The sequence below is a fragment of the Rattus rattus genome, chromosome 1 (genome assembly GCF_011064425.1).
Source record: "Rattus rattus isolate New Zealand chromosome 1, Rrattus_CSIRO_v1, whole genome shotgun sequence".
NCBI lineage: Eukaryota > Metazoa > Chordata > Mammalia > Rodentia > Muridae > Rattus > Rattus rattus.
In genome coordinates, this window is record NC_046154.1 from 45665017 (window position 1) to 45678708 (window position 13692).

At 43.6% G+C, this 13692-nt stretch overlaps 2 protein-coding genes across 5 annotated transcripts in view; one reads left to right on the plus strand and one right to left on the minus strand.

Moving 5' to 3' along the window:
- Positions 1–13692, plus strand: part of Osbpl9 (oxysterol binding protein like 9) — a 139340-nt gene that overhangs the window by 8097 nt on the left and 117551 nt on the right. The window lies entirely within an intron of this gene.
- Positions 2069–2308, minus strand: LOC116899014 (glyceraldehyde-3-phosphate dehydrogenase-like). The gene has a single exon (XM_032900466.1). The coding sequence runs from the start codon at positions 2306–2308 to the stop codon at positions 2069–2071; it is 240 nt and encodes a 79-aa protein (XP_032756357.1).

Here is a 13692-nt window from a genome sequence, read left to right on the forward strand (position 1 = left end):
GTGACTGAAAACCGGTATCTTTAGAGACAGTTCAGGAAAATTTTATTGGATTAGTTACTGATTGCCTTGTCACTCTAAAGCACAGCGGCACGAAACACTATCATTTCACAGTTTCTGCAGGACAGAGCTTTGTGTTTCAAGCTCAGGGTCTCATGACATTGGAGTCAGGGCTACGTCTTCTGAAGCACTCAGCTGGGCTGGCTTCTAAATCACCGTTGGCAGGGAGCCTCGGCTCCCTGCTGGCTGTTGGAAGATGGCCCCAGTTTCTCATCAGGTAGTGTGTCTCCCTTGGGATACTTGAGTGCTAACATGACAGGGAAGCTAGCTTTACCCAGAGAGAGCGATTCAAGTGAGATCATGTAGGAAGTCATCATTCTTTTATGACTACTCTCTTGTCACTTCCGCTGCATTCTCTTCATTAGTTCACCTCACGCCCCTGTAGACATTTTACACATAGGGAGGGAAATTAGGCTTTGTCTTTCAAAGAACTTGTGCTGAGATTGTAATCCACAACAGCCATGTTTAAGTGAGTGAGTGGTGGAGGAGGGGCAAATCAACAGGAGAGTGAAAGCAACAGCCAGAGGTAGAAGAGGAAATGCAGCAGAATGTGGGAGTCTCGGAAGTCAAGTGGGAAGCATAAAGTGGTCTGAATACTGCCGAGAGGTTGACAGGTGAGATCCAGTATACAGCCCACTGGATTGGTGGACTTGGAGATCATGGATGTCTAGTGAGGGCGGCTTCTGTGGAGTGGTGGATACAGAGGGCAGGTTGCGGTGGCTTGAAGACTAAGTAGGCAAACGAGTGAAGATAAGATACGTTCCCTGCAGAAACGGGTGCAGAAAGTAGGTGATTGATGGACAGTTCCTGAGTTAGCCATGCGTTGAGGTAGCGAGGTCCAAGGTAACAAGGAGAACAAAGTGGACTGTAAAGACTGAGGATAGGGCTGGAGAGAGGGCTCAGTGGTTAAGAGCACTGACTGCTCTTCCAGAGGTCGAGTTCAATTCCCAGCAACCACATGGTGGCTCACAACCATCTGTAATGAGATCTGGTGCCCTCTTCTGGCCTGCAGTCACATATGCAGGCAGAATGCTGTACATAAAATAAATAAGTCTTTCAAAAAAAAAAGACTAAGGATAATGGCCTTGGGAAGTAGTAAAGGGAGAAAATGATATGTTAGGAAGGAGCTGGGTCATAATGTGAGTGAGAATCAGATGTAGTAGGTTACCTTTGCTGCTCAGTATTTTTTTGTAGCAGTCATTAGGGAGATTGGGTCTTTGCTATTGTACAGTGACTGCAATGGATCTCTGATGACTTTGCATTAAACCCCCGGTAGTCAAAGCAGTTCACTGATATTTAACAATTGACAGCCATCTGCACATGGTTATTTTTTTAAAGTCTGTATAATTTACATGGATTTTTAGGTTTCTTTTTAAAGATGTATTTTATTATTTTATATGTATTCATGTTATGCTTACATGTATGTCTGTGCACTGTGTGCATGCCTGAAGTCCACAGAGGCCAGGATAGGGCAACAGATCTCCTGGAATTGGAGTTACAGACAGTTGTAAACTGCTGCGTGGATGCTGGGAACAGAACACAGGTCTTCCACAAGAGCAGCCAGTGTTCTTAACTGTCTAGCCATCTCTCCAGCCCCTGAATTTTAGGCTTTTGAAGCACTAAAATGTACATTTCTCTTGTAACATCATTCTAGAATGATGTTAATATCAATCTCATCATATATTCAAAAGTAAATTTATACCTTAAGTAAGCTTTTTTTGGGGGGTGCAACGAACTTTACTGATGGTATTCAAGAGAGTAGGGAGGGCTCTCTAGGCCCCTCCTGTTATTATGGGGGTCTACGATGGAAATTGTGAGGAGATGCTCAGTGTTAGGGGCTGAGCTGGGATGGGGACCCCTTAGCAACTGAGGGCCTCTCTCTTGCTCTCAGTATCCTTGCTGGGCTGGGGTGGGTGGTCCAGGGTTTCTTACTCCTTGGAGGTCTTGTAGGCCATGAGGTCCACCACCCTGTTGCTATAGCCGTATTCATTGTCATACCAGAAAATGAGCTTTATTTTACAAAGTTGTCATTGAGAGCAATGCCAGCCCCAGCATCAAAGGTGGAAGAATGGGAATTGCTGTTGAAGTCGCAGGAGACAACCTGGTCCTCAGTGTAGCCTAGGATGCCCTTTAGTGGGCCCTCAGATACCTGCTTCACCACCTTCTTGATGTCATCATACTTGGCAGGTTTCTCCAGGTGGCATGTCAGATCCACAATGGATATGTTGGGGGTAGGAACATGGAAGGCCATGCCAGTGAGCTTCCCATTCAGCTCTGGGATGACCTTGCCCACAGCGTTGGCAGCACCAGTGGATGCAGGGATGATGTTCTGGGCTGCCCCATGGCCATCACGCCACAGCTTTCCAGAGGGGCCTTCCACAGCTTTCCAGAGGGGCCATCCACAGTCTTCTGAGTGGCAGTGATGGCACGGACTATGGTCATGAGCCCTTCCACGACGCCAAAGTTAAGCAGTTGGTGGTGCAGGATGCATTGTTGGCAATCTTGAGTGCGTTGTCATATTTCTCGTGGTTCACACCTATCACAAACATGGGGACATTGGCTGAAGGGACAGAGATGATGACCCTTTTGGCCCCACCCTTCAAGTGAGCCCCGGCCTTCTCCATGGTGGTGAAGACGCCAGTAGACTCCATGACATACTCAGCACCAGCGTCACCCCATTTGATGTTAGCAGGATCTCGCTCCTGGAAGATGGTGATGGGCTTCCCATTGATGGTGCCATTGAATTTTCCATGGGTAGAGCCATACTGGAACATAGAGACCATGTAGTTGAGGTCAACGAAGGAGTTGTTGATGGCAACAATCTCCACTTTGCCAGATGCAGAGAGGGCAGCCCTGGTAACCAGGCACCCAATATGGTCAAATTCGTTCATATCAACCTTCACCATCTTGTGTATGGGACAAGGCTGGCACTGCATGAGAAGATGTGGCTGTCTTTGGCACAGGGAGGAGCAGAGAGTGCTTTTTTTTTTTAGTGAAGGATCTTGTCATGTGGATCATGCTGCTTTGGCCCAATCCTCCAACTTTGGTTTCCTGCATTCCGGGATGACCGGAACCCAGCAACCAGCACACTCAGCAGTAAATATCAAATATCAAATAAACTTTTCATTATGTTTATATGGCTTGCTTCAGTGCGGTTGAGTATCTCTTATCCAGTATGCTTGAGACCAGAAGTAGTTTGCATTTTAGAATTTTAAAAATTATTTTGGGGTTCGTACCTATCATGAGATATTTTATAGTTAGGGGTCAAGTCCAGGTTTAGTGAGAAGATCCTGTTTCAAAAAAAGGAGAGTGTTTGCAGAAGACAGACAAGTGCACACATATGTCTGCACATATGTATGCACATGTGAATATGCACACACACAAATTTCAGATTCTGGAACATTTTAAATTTCAGGTTAGGAATGCTTAGACTATATGTAAAGTAGCTTTAGATTTGTGAAAGGAATAAAAGCAGAAGTGTGTCTGAATTTAGGTGCCTCAAGGAAAGCAAAGAAAACCCCTAAAGTAACCGTGGTGTAGTGGGAAGAGGTGGAGATCCGCACTGTCTTCTGCCCGTCCAGTTCTGACATTGTAAATCTGTGTTGTCATCCACAAAGTTCAGCACCGAGACTGAGTCATCGGCTGCACCACCCTCCAACTGCAATGAAACCTCATATTGTAAGCAAGTTAGGGTTACGTTAGCAGCTATTCCAAGGGTGGTGCCCCACATGGGCCACATGCTGGACACGACTGCACCAGCCTTGTTTCTTCTCTCTCCTGGGCCTTTCAATCTAGTTCTTTGATATATTTAATCATTTATATCTGGTGTAGTCAACTAGCCATATTCCTAGTACATTCTTTTTTTTAAAATTTTTATTTGATAGTTTATGTATTTACATTTCAAATGTTATCCCTTTCCCCTCCCCCTCCTAGTACATTCTTTTTTTTTTTAAAGATTTATTTATTTATTTTGTATATGAGTACACTGTAGCTGTCCTCAGACACACCCAACCCCATTACAGATGGTTGTGAGCCACCACGTGGTTGCTGGGATTTGAACTCAGGACCTCTGGAAGAGCAGTCAGTGCTCTTAACCATTGAGCCATCTCTCCAGCCCCCATACATTCTTTATCTGTACAGCAAGCTTGTAATCTCTGAGACAGCAGTTTGTACTGAACATTATTATCTTCAGGGCCCACAGTGTAGCCCACAGGGGCAGTGAATGCCCCTGTTCTTCAAACCAGGCTTAGAGGTGAGATACAGGAGACAATTATAGAGCCTTGTAAGTATTGCAGAATATATTAGTAGCACTATGCCCATGTCTATGGCTTATGTAAAACTCACTTGAATTTATAGTAACAGCAGTGGTTTTTAATTAATCCTCTGTAGACTGAAGACTTGAGTGATCTGCTTGTTCTTCAGACAGGCTGTCAGTTCTTGCTGCTGTTGTTGTGGGCAGGTGTTTTGTTTATTTTGATTTACTTTAGTTTGTGGAGACTGGGTCTTACCTGTAACCCAAGCTACCTGGAACTCATGGTGCATAGACATACATGAAGGCAAAACATCCGTACACATTAAAAGGGGGGAAAAAAGAAAACCACAAGAAAGTAGAATTGTTCATCTTAAACGTGCTGTGTCTTTATGTGGTGGGTACCGCACACTAGATTTTCAGATGTGTAGTAGACAATTGCAACCAAAGCTAAAACAACACAGAGGTGATTTAGATTAGGAATTACATTGTTTTAATACAAAAAGAGAAAAACAAATGGCCAGCTAAATAATTTATTTTTTTTCTTTAAAGATTTATTTATTTAATGTATATAAGTAGCTGTCTTCAGACACACCAGAAGAGGGCATCAGATCCCATTACAGATGGTTGTGAGACACTATGTGATTGCTAGGAATTGAACTCAGGACCTTTAGAATAGCAGTCATTGCTCTTAACCTCTGAGCAATCTCTGCAGCCCTATTTTCTTTCTTAATGACTTTATGGTAAAGGACTATCTTCTCAGACTAGGACCTGCCTGCCTGCCTGCCTGCCTGCCTGCCTGCCTGCCTGCCTGCCTGCCTGCCTGCCTGCCTGCCTGCCTGCCTCCTTCCCTCCCTCCCCACCTCCCTCCTTTTATTTTGAGACAGAGTCTTGGTAGATAACACAGTATAACTTAGAGCTCCTAACTCACTGCTTTAGCTTCCTAAGTGCATGGATTTCTTTTTTAAAAGAAAAAATTTAAAATATTGTTTTTAGAAATTAAATTTATAACATACATGGATTCATATAAACGGAATCATGTTCAAAGAAAGTATTTTGAGTTACTCCTAATTAATTTTTTTCTCCTCACCTGGCAAGGTTAGGTTCATTGGAAGCTGTGAGGTGTGGTGCTTCTCTAATTCCAGTACTCAGAGTGTGGAGGTGGGAGCATCTGGATTTCAAGTCTGTCCAAGGCTGCACAGTGAGCTTGAGGCCAGCCTGGACTGGAAGAGGTCCTGTCCCAAAAAATTTTTAAAAAGTATGAGCAGATTTTTTATTTCCTGGATTTTGTTCACATAAAGCCTCTGTGTTCCCTTGTTTTTTGTATTTTATTTTAGTAATATTTTGTTTTTTGAGACAGAATCTTATTATATAGCTGATTTCAAACTTACCATCCTCCTGTCTTCACTTCCTGGTAAGACATGGCCAAGTGGGGAGTAATTATAGCACAATTGGGTATATAAACATCTGGGTGGAAATGTGCCCTATTCCTGTAAGGCCCTGTAGGATTTTACAAACCTCCACCTAGGAGGGCCCTCACAATCCAAGGACAGTGAACTGGTCAGTCTTGCTGCCAGTGCTCAGCGCTCCAACACTTTCTCAGCTGTTTTGGATAAACACTAATTCCAGTACTCTTCTTTCCCCTCCCTGCTATGGAAGAGGGTGTCCTCTGTGCTGGGGTTCTTGGGTATAGATGATGTAGGATTGGAATGTGATGATTTTTGTTTAATCGTTTGAGACTGTTTTTAAAACAGCTTCCACTAGCTGTAGAAGGGATTCAATTTCAAGAGGCTGTTCTATCTTTCATGTTATTGACCAGTTGGATATATTTGGGAAAGTACTGCTTCATAGCAATGCCAGTTTTAAAAAAGTCAGGGTTTCTTCCTTCCCTTCCTTCCTCCCTCCCCCTCCCCCCCTCCTCCTCCCCTCCCCTCCCCCCCTCCCCCCTCCCTCCCCCTCCCTTTCCCTTTCCCTTTTCTTTCCTTCCCTTCCCTTCCCTTTTTCCTTTCCTTTCCTTTCCTTTCCTTTCCTTTCCTTTCCTTTCCTTTCCTTTCCTTTCCTTTCCTTTCCTTTGTTAAGTCATAAGAGGTTGGGGTCAGGGAGATGGCTCAGGACACTCGTTGAAGACTGATGACCTGAGTTTGGTTTCCCGGGACCCACATGATGAGAGGAGAAGTGAGAACTGATTCCTGCATGGCTCCAGATTCTCAGATACATCCTTGCTCTCCCCTGTAACCACATTTCCCTTAAGCACCAACATTTGTGATAGAAATTCTCTAAGGAAACCTTTTCTGAGGAAGTGTTTGTGTTCTTAAGATTTACCTTTGTTTTCATATTTACATACTAGATTTCAAATGCTTTCCCTACCTAACCTGGTCTAAGTTGGGTTCTGCAGCATGAGTCCTGGGATTGACACAGCAATGAAGCTTTACCCTTCCAGCTGTTGTCCTTGTTAACTAGATTTGTCTTGTGTGTTACACATGTTTTCACACACATGTATTTTGAAGTTTTGGGGGACTATCGTTTCATTTACAAGTGTATGTCTGTGCATTATGCATGTATGTGTGTGCAAATGCTTACCACACACACACACGTTGGGGTCAGAGAACAACTTGTGGTAGTCAGTTCTTTCCTCCGGCCTTGTAGGCTCTGGGAATCAAACTCAGGTCACCATTTTGCAGAGTGTCTCTCCCCACCAAGCCATAGCTCTCTCTCCCTCTTCTCCCCACCAGGCCACAGTTTGTTCGTGTCTCCTCTCCCTCCCCTCCCCCTCCCTCCCTCCCTCCTCCCTCCCTCCCTCCCCCCCTCCCCTCCCCTCCCCACCAGGCCATGGCTCACTCTTTCCACTGAGCCACATTCTCTCTCTCCATTGAGCCACAGTGCACTCTTTAAAATGTTAGAGAGTTTTCTTCTAGTTCTCATTTTATTTTGTACCCATATTGGTCTTTTTCCAAGTCAGGAAAAAGTTCCTCAGGCATTTTTTGATAAAGATATGAAATTGAATGATAAATAATAGATTATAATTTCACAGTTTAGTGGGGGAAATACTAATATTGAAGCACAAAGCACTTGGAGTTTAACACTTCCCCATTATTTTCCTCAGTCAACTCTCTTTAAAAAAACATGAATCAATATTTAGTGTTTTGGGGCGGTGTTTGGGAAACAGAACAATCCGCATTGAGGTCTAGTGCACATCACTGATGTGCTATAAATAATTTGCGAAGTGTGTGCTCCTCTTCAGTATTTAATATTTAACTTCATAAAGAATGCAAAATCCTAAGTCATCTTGGCTGTCCCTAATTGAACTTGTGGTTCTCTTCTCTGAGCTGTTAGCCTGAAATTCTCCCTTAAAGATAAGATTGTCCTTTTAAAAAAAGAATGGAAGAGCCCATTGTGGGGTCACACACCCTTGTCATCCTTGTGCTCTGGAGGCTGAGGCAAAGGGATGGCTCAGAGTTCAAGGACAGTCTGGGCTACACAATTCCAGGCTAGCCTGGGCTCTAGGACAATCCTGTTTCAGAACCAAACAACACAGTGAGAGGCTGAGTCTGGAGCAGTGTTCGGGTGCTTGCCTAGCATTTTTGTTGCCCTAGATTTGACTCTCAGCACTGATAACCAAAACCATAACACTACAACAAGCTCCAAACCAAAAGCAGCGATCGTCTGCTGCCGCTTACGCTGCGGCAGATTCCTAGAGCATCAGCCTTTACCCCTAATTCTGAAATCCCCAAAGCTTTGAATTCTAAAAGCCTTTTCTCTAAATTTATGGCATTTTTTGTTTGAAAGCAAAGCCTGTCTTGAATTAATGTGTAGCTATTTATAGTCTTCATTACACTTATACATATTTATATGCTGTACTGCAGAAATAGTAATGTGCTTGTGAGGTTTGCATGCCTGGTTACCCCAGACTGTATTGCAGGTCTGGCTTTTACTGTAATTTATATAATGTATGTATATTACCTTTGTGCATTCATGAATTTGAAAAGAGCCAAAAAAAGCCTTGTTGTTGAGTGATCCAGGAGTCTGCATGCCAGGCACCTGGGAAGGAAAGCAGGGTGCTGTCCTCTGAGTATACACGAGTGACAGCTCCATGGGGTGACATCCACTCACCTGAGGACAGGCCGGTCACTCAGTCTCTGACACAAGGCACTTAAGAAAGGCATAGATTGAGCAGGCTTCCCATGACTGGTAGGGCTGTACCTGGGTTCGTCATTTTGTTTCTCTCACTTTCTATCTGTGAATGTCTGTGGCCAAGTTCCTTAACTATTTCCCTTTGATTTCTCAATTATCAGGTAAAAACTTATGCTGTGCTAGTCTGACACCCTGAATTCAATCCCCTGAACCCATGGTAGAAGGAGAGAACTGACCTTAAGAGAAGGAGAGAATTTAGTTTTTTATGGGCTGGGCAGGCACTGCTGGAAGCAGGCAAGCATGTGGTGGAGCAATGGGAGAGAAAGAGGGGCCGAGTAGCTTGTGGGCTAAAGGAGAGGCAGAAGCTGAGACGTGAAGGCAATGAGAAACAGCCTATCGTGAGAGGCCTGCACAGCTACCAGAGGCTATGGTGATGTCTGAGCCCATGCTGCTGACAAAGGCCGTGTCTGGTCTGAGATCCTGCTGCATTTGGGGTCCATGTTGATGCCTGTGGCTGGCCTGTACTACCTACCCTTAAGGCTATGAGGATGTCTGTGGCCTGTACTACATACAGCCTGAAACCATGCTGATATTTGAGGGCTATGCAGAGGTGGCTCTGCTCCTCAGAGACATGACCTCAGGAGAGCTGGCCCTTCCTCTTACCTAGCCAGAGAGAAAGCCAGCTCTGGTTGGTATGAGCATGGGAAAGCTGATAGGCTGACCAACTCAACTACCACCCACATCTTCCCCATCTATACTGTTGGAGCACATGAAGGGCGTGGTCTGGACCTGCAGATACATAGCTGCAGGATCCCCAGGATTCAGGGCAAGCGCAAGATATCTGATAAGACTAACTCTGTGAGGATCCAGTATTGATGTTGTAGCAGAAGTCAGAGGGCTTGAGCTAGCTTAACGATTCGTTGTAACGGACACTTGAAGTAAGCTCTTTGGATGGAAGGGTATACAGCGCCATACACTGCAAATTCCAATCCATGACAAAGAACAATCAGGTGATGGGGATGTGGGAAAGATGGAGGAGCCAAATGGATGGACGTGCACAGAAAGCTGAGGTAGACAGAGGAGCAGGTTGTTCCCCGAAGGGCTCAGTCAGTGAGATGGTTTGTGTTGTTTCCTTTTCTTTTCTAATTTTCATTTTTAAAAATTTACTTTTAGGTGGGGTTACAAGGTTGGAGGGTGGATATGGAAGGACAGGGAGATGAGTGGGACTGGGGTGCATGATGTGAAATTCCCAAAGAGTCAATAAAAAAAAAGTTGTCTTTTGTCAAAACCAAACCAAACCAAAAACACCCAAAAGTTGTCTAAAAGTTGAGCAAGGCAAGAGAATTTCTGTGACTTCCAGGCCACCCTGAGTTATAGTCTAGAGCAAAACTGTGCCTCAAAAACTAAAGGAGCATAAGCAAAAGGAGCTGTCTCAAGCTTATTGTGACGACTTAAATACAGCAGTAAGTAATACACTGGCACACACGGTGAAGGTAATGACACACCAATGCCTGGCACACACCGTAACGGTGATGACACCAGTGTTGATGTGTGTCATTTGGTAATACGTGTGAAATGTACATTGATCCCATTATGGAGCTGTGTGTCAAGTGGAGCAGGAACTTTGTCTGTCTGAGTGCTGGGCCAGTGCATTCAGTTTCTGATTATGGAGATATGGGATGCCTCGGGCCAAGGGGAGGTTCCTGTTACAGAAGTTTAATGGCATTAACACTGACAGGAAGAGGCAGTCTCTCCATATTAGAGACCCACCCATCATCAGAACCCAATCCATGTAAAACTTCTGCCTTGGCTTTTCTGGTTTTAGTTTTGACCTGCTTTCTATAATGCTAATTATATCGAGTAAAAAGAAAAATATTGTAAGTATAGTTAAATGAGTTTTCATATTTGCTTATGGTCTCATGACTGTATCTGAATCAAAGCATAGAGAATTATTGACATTCTGCAAAATCCCTTTCTGTCCTTTTTTTTTTTTTTTTTAAATCTATCCCACTTTGAAGAGCAAGTGTTTCTGAATTCATGGTTTCTGTCTTCATAGTTAGTGCACTGGGACATTGCTGTCTTGCCCTAGGATTGATGGTCCATGTTGCAACACTGGCTAGGCACATGCCCACGTCGGGGTGAGCCAACAGGAGTCTTGGTGTGGAAGCGTTTGACTTTTTTTCGCATTCTGTTTCCACAGATGCCTACTATCATTTACTAAATGTTTGTTTAGTATTCTTTACAGAAGCTTGGTTGGGTGACAGATTAGGGGGAAAGATACAAGAATAAACCAGACACCTTGACTTTTTAGAAAAAGTGACAAAGAACACATACATCATCAGGCAAGATCATAGAAATGCTGTGCGTGGACACAGATCGGTTACATCTGTGAGCCATGGACATAGATCAGTTACATCTGTGGGCGATTTGTAGCAAGTCAGGCGAGACTCTTGTTTAAGATAAATGTATTTTAAGCAAAGTGAAAATTAATGTTAAAATATAAGTTTTTAAGTGTCTTTATGTAACAGGCTTAGGAGACATTCTTTGCTTCATGAAAGGAGAATAGGATTGGGTTAAACGACACACTCATCTTCAGTGAGCTTTAAATATGCTTGTGCAAAACTTTTCCTGACATTTACTTGTGAAGCAGTGTAAACCCACATTTATATATTAATTAAACAGGTTTTCATAGATGACCAAGCCAGCTCAGTCAATCAACAGGGTCTCAAGGGAGGGAGTGAGGATTGAAAAGAAAAAGACAACATTATAATATGACTTCAGCCAGTGCTGAGGCTGAAACAGGTGTATTATTTCCCAGTCAGCTTTTATACCATTCTGGGTACTTGCAGAGAATAGGGTCTATTCTTAGATCAAAGACAAAGTAATCAAATGAGGTAATAAAGAGATCACATAGGATAGTAATCAAACAGCAATAAACAAAGTCCCTGGGAGTCACTGGGTCTGGGGGCTTATCAGGATTATCTAGACAAAAGGGAAGTCACACACTCCTTAGTTGTGTTTACCTTGATCCTTGCGTTAGCCCAAATGTTAATATTCTTATCTGAGCCTACTTCCTAGAGGTCACTGACAAGTACTTGCCAAATTTCTATAAGCAGGTACCGAAAGCTCTCCACACATAGACAGTATAGTATACTGGCTTCAGGCTAGATTCTGTGAGTCAGTTAAGTCCCCATCCCTTTTTTCTTTGCAGTGCTGGATCCAGGATCTAGGACCTCATGCATGCCAAGCAAACCATCTATGACTGAGCTGCTTCACCTCATGTTTTTGAGTATCTAATGCATGCTAAAAATATACTGAACTGATTTTCTTTTTTTTTTTTTTTTTTTTTTTTTTTTTCTTTTTTTTTTTTTTTTCCGGTTCTTTTTTTTTTTTGAGCTGGGGATCGAACCCAGGGCCTTAGCGCCTAGGCAAGCGCTCTACCACTGAGCTAAATCCCAACCCCTGAACTGATTTTCTTAAAGCTTATAAAAAAGGTTAGAGAGCTAAATAGTTACAATTAACATACAAATTAAGTAGCTACTCCAGGATTGAAGAGATGGCTCAGCAATTAAGAACATTTAACTGCTTTTGAAGAGGGCCCAGCACCCACATAGTGGCTTACACCTGTATGGAACCTTAGTTCCAGGGGTTCTGACGCCCTCTTCTGGCCTCCTCAGACACTGCATGTATATGTTGCAATATAGTCTTGCAGGCAAGACACCTATACGCATAAAATAATTAAATTAAAAAGTATAAAAAATTACATTGGGGCTGGAGAGATGGCTCAGTGGTTAAGAGCACCGACTGCTCTTCTAGAAGTCCTGAGTTCAATTCCCAGCAACCACATGGTGGCTCACAACCATCTATAATGGGATCTGATGCCCTCTTCTGGTGTGTCTGAAGACAGCGACAGTATACTCATATACATTAAATAAATAAATTAAAAAAAAAGTATATTTTAAAAAAAGGATTACATTGGCACTGTCTTGATTTTGTGTTTATATAATTACTAACTTGTGATTGTTTTATTGTAATATTTCAAAGTGCAATTGAACAAAATGTGGTCAAAAATCTGAAATTAGGAGTGGGAGAAATGGTTCAGCAGATAAAGGCATTTATCATCAAGCCTGATGACATCATTTTAATCCCTGGGACCCATGTGATAGAAGGAGAAACTGACTCTGCATGTCACGGTGTACCCATCTCCCCCATAAGTAAATGTGCTAAAAGGGAAGACCACCTGGAGTGCATGCTGGTAATCCCAGTTCTTGGGAGGTGAAGGCAGAAGGAAGAAGAATCCAAGGTTATCCTCAGCTAAGTAGCTAGTTTGAGACCAACTTGGGCTACTCTGTCTCAACAAACAACTCAGAAAGTTATCAGAAAAAGAAAAAAGGGGGTTGGGGATTTAGCTCAGTGGTAGAGCGCTTGCCTAGCAAGCGCAAGGCCCTGGGTTCGGTCCTCAGCTCCAGGGAGGAGGGGGGAGAAAAAGAAAAAAGTTTCTTTTGTTTTGCCTGGGAGGGTTGAATAGTCTGAATTGGGACTGAATAAGCGTATTCAAGTAAATATGTTTGTTGAATGAGTAGGATGCCTGAGAGGAGAGGCTGGGAGGATGTACACAGTGCACTAATTCCTCCCCTGTCTCAGATACTAACTAGGTTCTGGGAGATAGTAAATGTAATACTAGTAAAATTGTAATTAGGTTTCCTATGCGACAAGGAGAAAAGGCACACAAACATGTAATGCAGGATATTAACAGTGTGGTAGAAACATCTGCCAGCTGTGGAGGGAGGATGCGGGAAGGATCCACAGAGGAGGTGTGAGAACACGAAAGAGGGACATGACAGACTGTGTATTATTTAAGGCTTGTGTGTGTGTGTGTGCGCGCACACACACACACACACACACACACACACACACACACACACACACAGGCATGCATGCTTAGTGTAGAGTGGGCAAAGTTAACAAGACATGTTTGAAAGGAAGCATATAGGAGTACAGGAAAGGTTCCCTTCCTGTCATCTCTGAGGTGGAAAGTTCGATGAATCAACTGAACCACACAGTAAGAAGATGGGGTGGGTGCAAGTTTATTAGGGCACGAGGGACCACACACAGGAGACTCCAAGACAGTCAGCTGCCAGGGCTTAGTGTCTTCACTGGGGAGAGCGAAGCGAGGAGCTAGTGACACTTTAAAGGGGTAAGTGGTTTTGGGGGTGGGGAGCTTGAAGAATGGGGAGTGGCTGAGACAAGGTTCC

Excerpts from the sequence above, each read along its gene's own strand:
- LOC116899014 (XM_032900466.1), bottom strand. The coding sequence starts at position 2,308 with ATGGCCTTCCATGTTCCTACCCCCAACATATCCATTGTGGATCTGACA.